General features: G+C 40.1%; 2 protein-coding genes across 11 annotated transcripts in view; one reads left to right on the forward strand and one right to left on the reverse strand.

Annotated features, from left to right (window-relative positions):
* The window catches only part of DNAI4 (dynein axonemal intermediate chain 4), a 96035-nt gene extending 87967 nt beyond the window's left edge, over window positions 1-8068 (reverse strand). The window contains 3 exon segments of the mRNA XM_039473958.2: window positions 7796-7874; window positions 7877-7912; window positions 7915-8068. Coding sequence (XP_039329892.1) covers window positions 7796-7874; window positions 7877-7912; window positions 7915-7963 — 164 coding nt within the window. The 5' untranslated portion in view covers window positions 7964-8068.
* Window positions 8069-8092: 24 nt separating this feature from the next.
* MIER1 (MIER1 transcriptional regulator) overlaps window positions 8093-16891 on the forward strand; it is a 61632-nt gene continuing 52833 nt past the window's right edge. Inside the window, exons 1-3 of one of the 10 annotated variants that reach the window (XM_039473966.2) lie at window positions 8093-8227; window positions 9301-9401; window positions 12036-12109. In XM_039473966.2, coding sequence (XP_039329900.1) covers window positions 8161-8227; window positions 9301-9401; window positions 12036-12109 — 242 coding nt within the window. In that variant the 5' untranslated portion in view covers window positions 8093-8160. Of the gene's footprint in view, window positions 8228-8472; window positions 8522-8555; window positions 8692-9300; window positions 9402-12032; window positions 12110-13438; window positions 13584-16891 lie in introns of those variants that run through there. The other 9 variants (XM_039473961.2, XM_039473960.2, XM_074380992.1 and 6 more) reach the window with 9 other exon arrangements.

Below are 16891 nucleotides of genomic sequence, written 5' to 3' on the forward strand. Positions count from 1 at the left end.
ACCAGAAAATCCAAGCATATCAAGACCAATCAGTGTAAATCACAAGAGAATTTATTTAAAAAAAAAAAACAAAAAACTTTCATATGATCAAGTTGTTATATTAAGTTTCGGCTTGCTTAGGAATAAAAACTAAGATTAAATTTTTTCTTAAAAATTAAAGTTATTATAACTGTATATCTTTCTCTATGTGCTCTTACAATACCTGTGACATTAAGTATTGTCATGTCACAAGTTCTGACTCCTGGGTCTAAAAGGACAGGTCCTGCTAAATCTTAAACAATGATAATAATTAAAGCCTTATCTTCAGGCCCCATAGAAGATGCCAATCAAAATAAACTGTATCCCTGAGACAGAGGGCCAGAAATTAAAGCCATTCAACTCTTCAAGGCCCAGGGACCATTGTGGAAGAGGTCGGCATGTGGGATTTTAAGGGCTGATTTTAAGAGAGAAAATAAGTTCAGTTTCTCTATAAATTATTCATTAATGTCAAATGCACACTGATGCAAGATCAGCATATGGGCCCCCGTGTCAGATTAACAGGTTTTCTTGAAGCATTAACCAACTCCTTAATAAAGGTTATTAAGAGAATTTGGAAGCTATATTGCTGTGTCTTATGGTCAAAATTAAAATTTTATAGATTATTTATAAAATTTGAAAATTAAATTTAATTGGCTTTATGCTGTTTTTATTAGGGCCTATTTGGAAAATAAAGCCTCCTCTCTCAAAGAACAAAGATTTTTGCTTTTTTTTGGGAAATCCTTGAGTCATCACTTTGATTAAATTAAAGACTTATTTTACAATGATCTGTGATCCTATTTTTCGATAGTAAGTCTTTTAAGCCATTGATATTTGACACACTTTCCAAAATCAAATTATAAATTATATCTTTTTCTGATCTAATTAATCCTTTAAGATTAGGTCCTCTAACGTCCAAAAATGACATAATTTGTCTTATTTGGTACAAAAATTACACAGGAAGCACTGTCAAATATGAAATGGAGTTTGGTTTTCTTTGGGCTGTATTTTAAAAATACGTTATTGGTATGTGTACCAAAATTATGGGAAACTCCTATAATTCTGATACAACTTAGTGTACATTATAAATAATAATTATAATTGTTGTTAAACTATTGTGTGCCACAGAGGTAACAAATTTCCTTGTCAACTGTGTCTTTGATTATGGCTGCCCTAAAACTTTTGTCATCCATGGACAATTGTCTTGTTTTGGTCCTTTTTAGGTGGTTCTATAATCAAATATGGAACTCTAACAGGTGTTCTTAAATACAAGTTTCTGATAACTTTGTAGATTTTGACATTAGAACACAGTAAGGAAAAACTTTTCAGGATTCTCATGGAGAGCTGAAACGTTCATGATGATCAAGCAGAACAGGAGTTAACTCCATAAACTGAACTGACAGGAAACTAATCTTTTTAACTCTTGCTTTAAATGTTGCTTATCCTTTGTTTTTTAGAGTCTTGAAGCTTTTCTTTTGAGCTATTGACAGCTTTTACGAATTTAGTATACTCCTATGAACAAAATTTGGGGTATATTTTTCACTATATGATTTCTCCAGAATTTGGAAATATTTGTGAGTATTTTTTTTTTTTTTTTTTTTTTGAGATGGAGTTTCGCTCTTGTTGCCCAGGCTGGAGTGCAATGGCGTGATCTTGGCTCACCACAACCTCTGCTTCCTGGGTTCAGGCAATTCTCCTGCCTCAGTCTCCTGAGTAGCTGGGATTACAGGCACACGCCACCATGCCCAGCTAATTTTTTGTATTTTTAGTAGAGACAGGGTTTCACCATGTTGACCAGGATGGTCTGGATCTCTTGACCTTGTGATCCACCCGCCTCGGCCTCCCAAAGTGCTGGGATTACAGGCTTGAGCCACCGCGCCCGGCCCGAGTATTCTTAATTTATGGCAATACAGTTATTTGCACAAGTGCAATATGAATCTCTTTAAATTTGTATCAGAACACAACTGGAGAAGTTGATTATTTTACCAAGGCTTTGACTGGAATGGTGTGGTTTCCTTTAAGGAATCAAACTTGACTTATGGAACCAATAAACCCCTTGGAAAAACTGGCCTCATATTTTGTGTACACAGTCCCTGTACATGGTTTCTGAACCGTGTTAAGTGAAAAATGTCACTTTCGGACAGGCCCAGAAACCCCAGGTTTATCTTGAGGAGAGGAAATTCACCTAACTCATAGGTATTTGATTGCACCAATCCATAGCTGGGCTTGGCTTTAAAAAAGTCTCATCTGAGGTTCCTCCTATAAAACAAAGTTCCAACAAAGCCAATTTAAAAGCCTATGTAAAAAATATTTATTCTTGCTGCACTGTATAGAAATAATTAGATCAAGTATAATAAAGCAAACCAGTAATACCATGATTTGTCTTTGGTAAGAATGGGAAACCAGAGAGAAAAATTATGTTTCAAAACTACAGCACACCTATTGTTAGATTCTAGTCTTTCCTAATGTTTTTTCAATGTTTATTTTTTTACAGTTTGGACCAAATTCTAATTTTTCTTGGCTACAAGTCTTTAAAATAATGTTTTCAATTTTTTTCCTCCCCCCACCACCCCATTTTTCCTAATTTGGAGTCACTGAAAACTAAGCTGTGCTTTCTTAAAACCCTGTGAACCGAAGCCAGACAACTTAAACTTCAGAAGAAAATAACAGCAACCTATTTACATACATAAACCACTTTTTTTTCTTTTAGAAAGTGATTTATTTAGGCAGAGAAAGAGAAAAAGGAGAGAGAAAAAGATGAGAAAGAGAAAGCCTCCATGAAGATTATGGAAGGGACATAAACCACTTTCACATCTACCTACTAAAGTATGGACTTCAGAGTAATGTGGCCTATATCAATTTTTCCAGGATTGTTCTTTTGTTGTTTTTCTCCCTTCCTCCTGTTTCTTCTTCATAGGAAAGGAGATTTCACAATCTGCTAAAAATGAACTTTTGGGACCTAACCCGCCTAGGAATAAACTGTCCTAGCCATGAGAGATCACATAAAACCTGAGACCAGAGACTCCTTTTCTTTTAAAATGCTTTCTCCAAAATATTTTTAAAAAGAAATGTGAAATAAAAATGTCTCAGGCCCCAAAATTACAAAGCTAAGGGAGAATTCAAGCTGGGAACTGCTCAAGACAAACCTGCTTCCAATTCTATTCAATGTCATCTCTCTGCTCACTGATACAGAATGCATATTCTGACTGCCTCCTTTAGAAAGCCTTATCAGAAACTCCTAAGAATACAACCATTTGTTCTCACCTACCTGTGACCTGGAAGCCCCCTCCCTGCTTCAAGTTGTCCCTGCCTTTCTGGAGGGAACCAATGTACTTCTTACATATACCAATTTGATGTCTCATGTCTCCCTAAAATGTATAAAACCCAGTGGTACCCTGACCACCTTAGGCACATGTTGCCAGTACTTCCTGTGGCTGTGTTACAGGCACACATCCTGAACCTTGGCAAAATAAACTTTCGAAATTAACTGAGACCTGTCTCAGATTTTCAGGGTTCACATACTCATAGGAATAAACAGCCACCTCAAACTGAACAGATGGACAATAAAACAATCTCACATTAACCCATAAAATAGTTCTTCCTCTATTTAAGGAGAACAAACAACTACCTTGAAAACTGGAGAGACAAGCTGAAAACAGAGAAGCACAGCTTACAGGGAGCAGAAACTGCCACTGAAGCCAGCAACTTAAAAGGCAACTACCTAATTACTGAAGACTGAGTGTAGACTAGCTTGAGAGAGAAAATATTCTGGAGAGCCCATGGGGCGGCCCTTCATTTTCCTAAGTTTTACCTCTAGAAGCCCACAAAGTTCTCAGGATGAAGATTAAAGAAAAATTTCCTCAGGGTTCTAGCAGATGGACAGGAAGTAACCATTCTAAAATGCACCTAGCATGTTATGTTCTCCTTAACAAACACCTGCCCTTAAAGACAACTGCTTTACCAGAGCCTAACCAAATTAAGTTTCATCAGGGCCTGACATGGGGAAAGGAAATACCCAACTCTGGCCTCCAGTAGCCATCTTTCCCCTACAAACAAGAAAAAATGTACTGAAAAGCACTTGTCAAGGTCTCAACCCAGGGACAAGGGCCCAATAAAACACTAAGAGCTAATCATAGGATTGTAGAATACTTCCCCTCCCCCTACATCTTACCACTGATGGGAATTAGGAACAAGAAGCAGGGAAATTCTGGGAAAAAGAGGGTAGGTCCCTGGTGAGGATCCCACCCTGAAGCCTGGAATCATGGCCCAAAGTGAGAACATACATCTGTCTTTTCCTACTCCAATGTTGCCTATTCCAAAACCATCCGTGGCCTATCCCCTACTACCTTATCCTGTGCCCATAAAAACCCAGGCTCAGCTGGCAGAAAGAGAAGGCGCTGGATGTTGGAGACTATGATTGGACGTCAGAGATAAGCAGCTTGACTTCGGAGGGACAGCTTGACAGTGCAGCTTTGAAGAGGAGTCTGGCTGGGGATAGCTGAACTTCAGGGGTATATTATCTTACTGCTCCATCCCCTTTTCAGCTCCTATTCCCATTGAGAGCCGCTTTCACTGGCAACAAAATCCCCATTTACCACCTTCAACTCATTCATGCGACTCATTTTCATTCCTCCTGGATGCTGGATAAGAACTTGGGTGTCACAAGTGCCAGTGCAAAAGGCTGTCATGCTGATCCTCCACTGAGCTGTTAACTCTTAAGCCGTCTGTAGATGGCAAACCTAAAATGGCACTTTAACACTTCCTCTGGGGTTTCATGGGTCATGGGTACCCTCCCCTAGATGCTGCTAGGGAGCGAGCAACAAGTTCACTCTTGTTGGCACCCAAAAGCACTCACCCTGGCTCCTGCATCCACTCACCTGTGCACTCCAGTTTCTACCCATGAAGGAGTCACTGGTTCACCACCATATCTACAGGGCTCCTGTATAATAAAGGGATTACAACTGAAGGAACTGCAAGATTGACCCTATTTAAGGAGTCCCTAGGGAAACCGTAAGAGACAGAAACAAGGACAGTAAAGGAAGCTGAAGCTTTACACACTTACAACAGTAAACATAGGCTAATTCCTAGCCACACAAATGTAAAACACACTACTGACCTATTTAATCTCAGTTCATATTACCTATACAATATGTTCAGCTTTCAACAAAAAATTGTAAGGCATATGAAAAGGTTAAAAAAAAAAAAGCAAGTATCAGAACGACACTCAGCTATGGCAGATATTTTCTAAGTGTTAAGACTGTCAATTTAAAATAATTATCATTAATATTCTAAGGGTTCTAACAAAAAAAGTGGATAACATTCAAGAACAGGTGAGTAGCGTACGCAGAGATAAAAACATTAAATAAGAATCAGAAGGAAACATGACCATGTAAGGAATTAATATAAAGGCACTGGACAGAGAAATGGGATAAAGGTTGAAGAATCAGTAATTGCTTTTACTGCAATGGGAGACTTGTCCAGTATTGTAAAACTAAAGGCAAGGATCTAATACAGGAAAAGAGAAAGTGGAAAATTGACAAATATTTGCTTCATGAGATCCTTTCCAAGATCAGGATTAAGTCCTAAAAGAAGGAAGATCAGAACAAATAGCAGATTAGGCCAAACCAAAAGGCTGTAAACTTGTCTGTGAAACTTCATTTTAAATAGATAACAGGCTACTGCAAAAAGTGCATCTCCCACCCTATTCTTTTCTTAGTAGACAGTCTGTTAGGAAATTGTCAACATTTAAGACACTCTTTTTCTTACACTCCCTACTATGAGATTTGGATAGTTTTTGTGTTTTTCAATTTAATAAATTCAATTTTCCATTAAAATTTCCACATCTGAAGGTGAAAACAAAAACCACACAAGATAAGCACTAACCAATGTTACTGAAGTACATACTCAATCCACAAACATTTATTTAGCACCTTCTTCATTCCAGGCAACAGATACAGCAGTGAACAAAACAAAAATCTCTGCCCTTTTGGAGTACTATCCTTAGGTGAAGATGGATTAATAAGCAGGTATACAATAAACTTGTTGAATTTTTTTTTTTTTTTTTTTTTTTGAGACGGAGTCTCACTCTGTCCACCAGGCTGGAGAACAATGGCAGTGATCACAGATCACTACGGCATCAACTTCCCAGGCTCAAGTAATCTTCCCACCTCAGCCTCCCAAGTAGCTGGGACTACAGGCACATGCCACCACGCCTGGTTCAATTTTTTGTAGAGATGGGGTTTTGTCGTGTTGCCCAGGCTGGTTGTGAACACTCAAGCTCAAGCAATTTGCCCACCTCAGTCTCATAAAGTGGTGCAATTACAGGCATAAGCCACTGTGCCTGGCAGGAATAAATTTTATGGAAAAATCAAAGCAAAGGTGAGGGATTGAAGAGCTGCAAGCAGGGACTATTATTACTTTCTATGGGTGGTTAAAGGACTCTGATAAGGTGACATCTGAAAGAGGCGTCATGTTGCCTAAGGATGTTGTAGCTGTCACGACATCCAAGCACAAGACATTACCTTTTCTAGTTTACATACAAAAATACTTACCATTGTGTTACAATTGCCTACACTATTAAGTCCAGTAACGTGCTATGCCGGTTGGTAGCCTAGAAGCAACAAATGCATTTTCATTATTATGCAAACACCATTTAGTATACTTACACAAACCTAGATAGACAGCCTACCATAGCCTTGGTGTACAGCCTACTATACACTTGCAGCCTAGGTGTATAGTAGCCCATACATCTATGTTTGTGCAAGTACAGTAGATGATGTTTACACAATGCTGAAATTGCCTAAGAAGGTATTTCTCAGAAAGTATCACATCGATGCATGACTGTATTTAGTTATGGGAGTGAGGAACAGGTACCAGCAAAGGATCTAGAATAGGTGTAGCCATGAACCAAGACAAGAACTAGAAGAATGGTTTTTCAGAACCCAAATACAGCTTTTCAAAACTCAAAAGAAGTGATAAAGTAGACCAACGCTGCTGAAGGGTCAGTAAAGAATGAAACCGTGGACGGCCATTCTATTTGGTTACGTAACTACTGTTGACTTTCACAGAAGCTGTTTTGGTGGAATGGTAGGATGGACGAAAGCAATGAGAACCATATTCAAGAGAGAATGCAAGGTTCTCTCCCAAGAACTCTCAACAAATTCCGCTGAAGAAAGATTAGCTGAGGTGGAGGAGACCGGACAGGGGAAGAGAAAACAAATCAATTAGGGAACTTTAGGGGAACTTACTGGGCAGCATTATGGCCAGCACTAAGGAACCGTTTTAAAGAAAGGCAAGTCTCACATAGCTGTGTGCTCTTTTCCAGTCTTGTTCAACTGTTGCATAACAGCAGAATGTTGGAAGCAGGGTTTTAAGGTAAGACGATATTGAGGAGACAATAAAAAAAACCTCTACTACAGAGCACAGCAGTGTTCGGCCTGGTGGCTCACAGAAGCAGGCTCTTGAACATCTGGGCACAGCATGAAGGCATCAAGCTTAAGAGACTGCAGGCCTTAGCAAACTACAAGTGCTAGGAGGAAGGATGGTTCTCTGCAAACCCGGTCTTTTCTCATACAGCAAGCACAGTAGTAGAGGTTTTTTTTTTAAAAAAAAAGGCCATAGTAGGTCGATAAAGGGGGCACTGTCGCCTGGGAGCTTCGAGGTCTACAGAAGGAACCCAGTTAGAGGAAGGCCCTTTCCAAATCCAGAAACGGTATCCATACTAGAAGGGCAGCCTCCGGGACCCACGGGGATGGACGACGGTCTCGGCGCCGGAACTTACAACCCGAGGTTCTGCTGCTTGTGACTGCCTGCCGGAGAGACTGGCATGGCGGCGACCAGCTGCGGAGTGGTCCGCCACCTCTTTTGCGGCCGCCTCTGAGGTCTCTGTAGCTCCAGCCCCGGCGTTAGCGGCTCGGGCTAAGGCTCGAGAGCGTTTGCCGGGCGCCATGGCGACGGTGGAGCCCTGGCTCAACAAGCGGCCGCGCGGTTGGCTGGCGGCACGAGGCCGAGGAGGAGGGCGGAGGCGGAGGGGAGGGCAGAGGGTTGGTGGAGCCGGAGGAAGCTCCGGACGACGACTAGAAGAAGGAGGCGGGCGGCCCGGGCCTCAGGCCCCTCCCAGGCTCTGAGTCTCCCGGCTGCAGGCGGATGGATGGGGCTTCTTCAGGCGGTGGCGGCAGCAGTGAAGGTGGCGGCGGCAGCAGCGGCAGCGGCTGTAAGTGCAGCCTCCACAAGCCATCTCTCCCCTTTTGCTCCAATTTGGGATGAGGGGCTCCTGAGGTGTCCTCAGTCCCCTTTCGCTCCTTCCCCTCCCCCACGGCAGTGTACCTCCCGGAAGACCCTTAACTTCCGGGGAGGGACTGCCGCAGAACGCGCCTGGCTAGCTCGCCGCGCGGAGCGGTGCGGGCCGCCGCCGACGCATGCGCAGCTCCCCTCCGCCGCCCACCCGCTCCCGGCGCCGCCTTTTTGCCTTCGCGGTGGCGGCGGCGCGCTGGGAATCCGTTGCGGAGTGAGTTCGCCTCGCCCCGTTCGCTTCCGCCCCTTTCTCCTGTCGGGCCTTGATCCCAGTCGGGGTGGGGCTAAGCTGACCACCCCGCTGTGGCTCCGCCTCTTTCCCCTGTGTTTCCCTCACTTGTGTCTCAGCCCCGAGAGGCTCCTGCTTGCGCTGCAGCCTTTATGGTGAGCAGCGCCCTGGGCCAACCTGCTCTTTTCGGAGAGAGTGAGGAAGGGAGGAGAGACTCGAATAGGCTATTACTGTGAGGAAACGAGGTCCTCCTGGTGCGTGGGAGGATCCCTTGGGACAGATGTCCACCACTCTTCACTCTTGTTCTTTCAGCTTATAGTGGCTAGGTCCCTGGCTTGGAACCTGTCTGTGGTCCCTGCATGCTGTGTGACCTTGAGCGAGTCATTACCCCTCTCTGGGCTTCAGTTTTCCCTATTTAAAGCTTTTTCCAACGCTAAAATTCTGTAATTCTGCAGAAGAAATTATGTAATTACAAGACTGGCTTGGCTATTGAGGCCGCTTCACCAAAATGACCCGGAGTTAACTGAACCTTCTTCACTCATGGGTGGAACGAGGCGACCAGTTTATTGGGTCACTTCTATTCCTTTACTATTGGTTACAAATTGCATGACTTAAGGCTCATTAAATGTTTTTCTACAATTGTCATGGGATCCTTGTCCTAATTCCCGACCATAACATTTTAAAAATGTTAAACAGGGTGGATGGTGAGCATGTATCATCGTTTCTGTCTCCTTGCTACTGAGGCTCTCTTTCCTTTGATCCAGATGGTGTGGTCGCTCGATTCTCCCAGTGCCTGGCTGAGTTTCGGACGTGGTTAAGAACCAACTGGTTGAGGTTCAATGCAGACAAGACGGATGTGATGCTGGTAGGCAGGGGTACAATTGGAGATTAAGGGAGGGAAAATCCAAACTCCCTCAAGTAATATAAGTATTATATTACTCTTTTTATATGTTCCAGTATTTGAGAACTGATGGGCCAGTAATTTCCAGAATTTGGGTGAGATAAAAATAACATGTCAACAATTTAACAACCATAAACATACTAGTTTATAATATTCTGATAAAATGAGGCTACTGAATAAAACTAAAAATTATGAAAAGAAAATCTAAAACTGTTACTTGAAGAACCAGAAACCTATATAAGTTTTAGAGTGGCATTAATAATAAAAATGAAACTAACAATAAGTTGATACTGATTGTCACTTATAGATGTGGGGCTTCCAAATGTAATAAGTTTTTTAGTATTTAGGTATTTTCAAGCAAATTAGTAATTATCCATAAAATTTTACCACCACATCATAAAGATAGGGTATAGGCTGTTGCTTTTAAATAAAAATTTCAGGAAATAGTTTATAAACCTTAAACGATACTCATGGACCCTGAAAATTGTTAGATATAGAATTTTTTTTACAGTTTTGGATGTGTTGTATTAATCTATTTCAGTCAGCTAACCTCAGAGTCTAAATTGTTACAAGTACAGTATTTTCTTGGTGCGTTTTGAGAGGTACCTTTTTGGATTGCATAACAGATTTTTATAGTATATATATGTATATATAGAGAGAGAGATAGATATATAACTTGTATTTGAATCAGGTGTTGGTACTGAATAAAAGGTTATGTTTCTTAGGTATATGTAAATTGCCAAAGAAGTTTGTTCATTGGTTCGTTTAAGGTACTGGTTGAAGTAAGATTGCGATCCTAAATGCTTTTGTTAAAAGCATAATAATAACTGAGGGGTTTGTGTGTGTGTGCGCCTTATAGCCTCTATAAAATTGTTTAATAACTTCCGAATGGAAGATCTGGTAAATTGCTTACAAATAATTTATCAATATAATAGCAGTTTTGAGTAGCTTAATGTCATAAAAATTAATGTGAGATTGCCTGAAAATAAGGAGGCTTTAGGTGGGGAATAGGAGCTAAAAAGGCATTTATTCAGGCTTTGTATAGTGGTTTTTTGTTTTGGGACATTAATCACAAACCTGACATAAAATTGAAATTCACCATACTTTTTTAGTTTAAAGATTTTATACACAATTCCAACAACTGCTGTATTTGATATCACATTAATAACAAAGTGTAATAATTTTAAGCAGACAATTAATGGTGCATTTTCTTATGCCTTTAGCTCTATCATGTCCTATTTTCAGCTCTTTTAGTATGAAAAAGCTTTAAAGATAATTTTTTGTTAACCCAAGTCTAAATATTAACTGTTTGCATTTGGATACAAAGAAGGTATCTGTTGAATTAATCCAAAGTGCTGAAGAACTAAAGGTAATGGATGAAAACAACAAGGAAGTAGATTCTGACTTAATAAAAGAAAGGATGTTTTAAACATTTGAACTTTTTTTTTTTTAAAGAGCAGCCTCTTTATGAGATGTAATGAGTCACTGGAGGTGTTTAAACATAGGCAAAAAGCCTGCTAGTAAAAGCATGATGAGAGACTCCTACCTTGACAGGGTAGAGAATTGACTAAAAAGCCCTCTAAGGTCCCATCCAACACTAAAATTCTATGACTAGCAAATGGTTAATTTTTATATATTTAATACTGAAGAGGATAAGCAAGCGTTTTTGAGAAAGGAGTTTTGTTCTCTAAGGTGGCTCCTGAAAATTTTACGTAAGTGTATCACTAGAGTAAAATAATACTGGAAGGATAACTGAATTCAGTGGTAATGTGTTACCTGTGAATTGCAGAATTAGAGCTGTTTCTCTTTTGTAGTATCTGAATTTAAAACACCCACTTAACCCACATTTATAAAAAGGGGAAGGAGAAAAATTTAGAGAGATTTTTTTCCCCTTAATAATAATACCATTTAAAGCTAGTAATATTGACACAATATTAGTAAACTTAAAAATTATTTAACAGTAAGATAGATATCCATTCAGAAATGTTTCAGACTTCCATTTTCCTGACAATATTAGGATTTATTCAGTGGATTAATAGACTATGATCCCCTGCTCTTTATCACAGTTAGGATTTCTATGGGTAGTTTGAAAAATCAAAGATTCAGTGTACTTAAGCAAGCACGTTATTCCTGTACCTTGTACTTTAACACTTTTAATTTTCCTTTGGTAGCCAGCTAAATTTCATAAATTAGCTTTCATGTTTTAATGGAAAACTTAAAACCTGAGTTTGTACCTTTAGGCCCCTAATTGTATCTGTATCCACCTCAGGTCCATGTACATCCATTGTTCTTTGCCTTCAGCTCTTTTCATTAAGCATATTGATTGAAAACTATTTGGATATGAACTGACATTTTTAAAAAGTCATTTTTATTTCAAGTCCAAAGGATTGATATAATTCAACAGGGTAACTCTGAGAAACTGTATACTTCTGCTAAAATATTTATTCCCCCAAGGAATCCTGAAAAACACTTTTATATACATTTTCTAAAAAATAAAATGAAAATACTGTACAGTACAGTTAATGGTAAAAATTGTTTGTAGATTTGGGAACCTTAAAGTTTTCCTTTCTCTTCTTTCCCTTGCTTTTCTTTCAGTAGAAAATGTGCATCAGATGTTTATGTTTAATTGGTTTACAGACTGTCTGTGGACTCTTTTCCTGTCAAATTACCAGGTAATGTCCTTTCACTTAGCAGCTACTTCATATATCTGTAAATGCAGTTTATTCATGCACAGATTATTATTGGACATAACAGTTTCAAATTAACGTTGAATCTTTGGAAGTAGGCAAATGCTTGATAGAGTCTAGAATGTTAAGGGAATATAAATAATAGCCTCCCCTATATAGCATTATAAGTATAAACTTTAGGAAAAATTGTATATGTGTACATTTATGCAGTATATTGTAGCATTGGTTCACATTATTTGGAGGGAGTGAATAATTCTCATATTTATATTGTTGATTTTGGTAGTTACTTTTGAAACTTCATTAAGAGAAACCCTTGAAGATTAGGAAAAAAAATCCCAGTCTTTTGAAATAAAGACTTTAAAGCTGGTTTAGTAAAACATGTTCTTTAAAACTGGTTTGGTAAAATATGTTAGTGACTGTTTTAATGTCACTAACCTTTGTGTTATTCCGTATCTGCCTTAATATAATGGAAGTGAAACTTGTTTGTTACTTTGAAGTCATTGGCTCTGGCCGTCATCAGCATTGGCATCATGGCCAATTGGCAGCTCTAGGCCGATACATTAAAATTAACTTTCAAGTTACAGGCATTTCAGGCATTGCAAGAAGTACGTTCTCCCTCCGTGCTGTTAAATAGATGATATTCATAAAATAATCAGTTTTCAGTATTTTAAGTTTTGTCTAGTTGTGCAAAATTCAATCAGTACATAGCTGTGTAGCTACTGGCATTACAGAAGTGTGTGAGAAAACTCAAATGACATGAGGATGGCAGACTGCCCATCACAACCCCCTTACATTAATTTTTTCTTTGACCGCCCTAGAGATTTGGGGATATAGGATTATACGTTTCCTGTTGGGAATCTACTGATGGAGAAATATTTGTCAAGGCATAACCGCTTTGAAAGCAGTTCTTGCTGCTGTTGCATCACAGCAACATCCGTTTTTCAGCAAATGCACTGCAAAAACGACCTACATGTAAAATATTACGTATTTTTCCCCGGCTGTGTCAATACTGGACGTGGCTCCTTTGGCACTGCTCCTTGACCTCTCTGCTCCCTAGACACCCTCCTCCGCCCGGAGTCGTGGATCAGCTGGGGCCAGAGAAGCGCCCGCTCGGATGCCCACCTCCTCCCACACCCACCTTGACTCCGCCCCCTCCTCGCTTCCCGGGGAGGGCTGGCCGCGGGGCCGCGCGGCCTCGCGCGCGCCCTTGCTCCGGCGCGTGCTCGCTGGCCTTTTCCCTCCAGTCCAGCCCAGCTGGGGCGCCGCGAGGGGGCGGAGTGGGGTGTGGTGGGCGCGCTCGGGCGGCTCCTGCGCGTTCCCGCCGAAGCAGCGGCGGCGGGAGCGGCAGAGGCGGCAGCGGCCAGAGTCCCGTTGCTGAGTCTCACATCCGGGTTCTGGCCGTGACCCAGCTGCGGCCGCCGCGGAGATGTGACCCGGCAGTACGGCAAATATGGCGGAGGTAAGGGAGCGAGCTCCCCCTCCCTGTCCCGGAGCCGGGCACCCCCGGCCCTGGGCCGGGGAGGAGTGGAGTGGGCCTGGCCAGGAGAGGCCCAGCCCTGCCGGCGCTGCTGCCCACCTGTTGTCCGGAACAGGCCATGCTCTGGGCGGGAGCTTCGCCTGGAACTTACTTGGGATGGGTCCGCGGGTAGGAGGAAGCGTAGGAGTACTTGGACTTCGGGGGCAGTTTGAAGGGTGGTGCAGCGTAGTAGTTCGGTTGGTTGAGGGGGAGGGGGCGCCCGCCGGGGAAGGGGTGCCTGTGGCGCAACTTCACCGGCCGGTGCTAGGGGCCAGGAGAGAAGCTGCTGCTTCCTCTTGCGAAGTTTCTTCCCTTCTTAACCGAGATGCTGTTGCGCCCTTCCGCGTCACCCCCATCCGTTTGCTACTGACATCCAGTCTGTGTTAGTGGGGAAAACGTAAGGCTGACGGTCTTTGATTAACTCTGTAATTTTGATGATCGTGGTAAAAGAAGCGTGGAGAGATTAACCTAGCCAGCCGCAATCCAGCCCTCCAGGTTGGGGGAGTCTGCCCATTTATCCAGACAGTTCGATCTCCCCCTCCCCAGGGTACAACCTCTGAGCTGCTTTTCCACCTCCCCCACAACCTTCACTTTCCAGGCTTTCCCCCCCACTTTCCAAATCAAGGCTGCCTATTCTTGTCTTCTTTCTCTTCTAATTTTTCTTTCATTGGAAAAGATTTTTCTTCTTTTTGCTCGTTTTACAGTAAACAAGTTCCCAAAGCCCCTTTCATTGATTTCGCATATTTGGGCTGCAGTTGGTGGGCATACAACTGCTGTTGATTTATCATTAGTCAGAACTAAGTATATGCTACTGGAACTGTAAATTGTTGCCTCTTACCTTTAAAATATCTTAAGTTTTTTGGGAATTTGTTTTGTTTCCTTTTTTCCTTACCTGTGGAAGAATTTCAGTATGCTTTATCCCTGGGAGTTAGGGACGATACATCTGGATTTTTTATGTCTTTGAAATAAGCCACTCTAAATTTTGATTGATAAGGCATTTCTTTTATTTGAATTGCCATTTTCATGGTTTCACAGGCACCAAAAACCAGATTTAGGAGGGAGGGTGAGATTTTACTGTAGCATCGACAGGGCTGTTTGCTGCCAATATTGTTTTAAAAATATTCAATATTTCTAATTTACAACTAAATTTAGATCTTAGATTTATTTTCATTTCTTTTGCTCTTGGGGATTAAAGAATTGTATTTCCAGGCACATGAATTGGAGAACGTAGTACTCTCTATTTCCCCAAAATGTGACTGCGTTTGTTCCAGTAGACTGAGGGTCAGTACCTGGATTTTAGTCCTGGTGAGGTTCTTATTCTTAAGTGTTTCTTTCCTTCATGTTTAAGGAGTTGTGTGTAGCTCGATTTACATACATTTTGTCAGTTAGTCTTCAGTGGACCCCTTTTCAGTGAATATCAGCTAAACAGTAATGTGCCATATAGGTAATGTGGTTTTTCTCTCATGGTGTTGCTCAGGATGGTTTGAGCTTTACCGTGTGTAGTCATATACTAAAGCAAGATATTATTGAAGGAAAATAGCTTATAAAAACTTAAATTTAAAATTTTTGTGTTTTTAAAAAACAAATTTTACTGCTGAGGGAACTAAAAACCTAATATGTAAATGAAAGTATGTTAACTTCTTTGTTTTATAAAGTAAAGGTGGTTGCATTATTGGAAGATAAAGGAAAAAAATTATTTTGATTCACTAGTCATTTCCTAATATTTTCTGATGTATGTTTTAGTTTTCTTAAATATTTTATCAGTTGAAGAATGGAATGTTTTGTAGGAACGCATGGATAGTTCAGCTTCAAAAAGGAAAGAACTGGAATTTTGTTTTTAGTGTTTATTTAAGGACGTGCTATCTTTAAATAATTTATCTTATATATTCTTCAGTTACTTGTAGATAGTTTCATTTATAGTGAATTGGGGAAGAGTTAGAGGAACTTTTGTGATCTGTGTCCTACAAAAAAGTCTGAGACAGGTGGAGAAGTGAAAAGTACAATTGATTTATAATTTTCCTAAAATCAATACTTGAATAATTACAATGATTTTTGAGACAAGTGGTTTAAAAAAATTAAATGAAAGAGAAATGCTTGGTTGGCTTTTACTTTGAGCTCTCAGTATATTCATTCTTTATGAAGCCAGTATAAAAACATGATGTAATAATTCAGATGCTGAATTTATAGTTTCATTTATAGTGAATTGGGGAAGAGTTAGAGGAACTTTTGTGATCTGTGTCCTACAAAAAAGTCTGAGACAGGTGGAGAAGTGAAAAGTACAATTGATTTATAATTTTCCTAAAATCAATACTTGAATAATTACAATGATTTTTGAGACAAGTGGTTTAAAAAAATTAAATGAAAGAGAAATGCTTGGTTGGCTTTTACTTTGAGCTCTCAGTATATTCATTCTTTATGAAGCCAGTATAAAAACATGATGTAATAATTCAGATGCTGAATTATTGTGCTTTTGATCAAATAAATCTGAGGATTTAAGGATAGCTTGTGAAATAACAGTAAGTGCAAAGCAACAGTATTTATCTGTTTGTTAAATCTGAGGGGGAAAACAGGTTATTGAAGAAGTATGTCTCCAGAGAAAACTGCAGGTATTATGCCTCTGGGCTTTTTTAAAAGAAAAAAAAAAAAAAAAAAAAAAAAGTTGTTGGTTTCTGCAAGAGCATGACCCCTGACCAAGTTTTTCCAGAAAAAATATTCCTTAATACAGAGTGCTTTAGATGTGATTAGAATATACTAATTTCTTTGTACTTGATCTGATTATCTTAGTCTATAAGAGGAAGTATATATTGGTTCTTCAGTTGTGATAACGTTAAAACCGTATTTAATGTACTTAGAATAAATGGAATATGCTCCCTTTACTTTTGGCAATATTTGTCATTGTTTGTTATCCCTTAAAGTTATTTACTATCCTTCTGAAGGGACGCTGTCCTGGTCACACTTAAAGGAAGAAAATTAAAGGATAGTTGCAGTTTTACTAACTGTAAAAATAAGAGGAAAATAGGAGAAAAAGATAAGAGGAAGAAATAGTTGATCCTTTGGGTTTTATAAGGAATGTACTAGGGACCTTTGGGAACGAACAATTTGTCTTTTATTTTAGCGTTTGTAAACATGTAAGGGACTTTCTTAAGGAAAAAAGTCCACGGCACAATTCAAGACCTATCTTTTCACCTAGGCCGCATTTCTGTGATATAAAAGAGAAAAAAAAATTAATGGATTTTGTTTTTTGTGTTTAA

This window comes from Saimiri boliviensis, chromosome 11 (assembly GCF_048565385.1).
Source record: "Saimiri boliviensis isolate mSaiBol1 chromosome 11, mSaiBol1.pri, whole genome shotgun sequence".
NCBI classification, from domain to species: Eukaryota; Metazoa; Chordata; class Mammalia; order Primates; family Cebidae; genus Saimiri; species Saimiri boliviensis.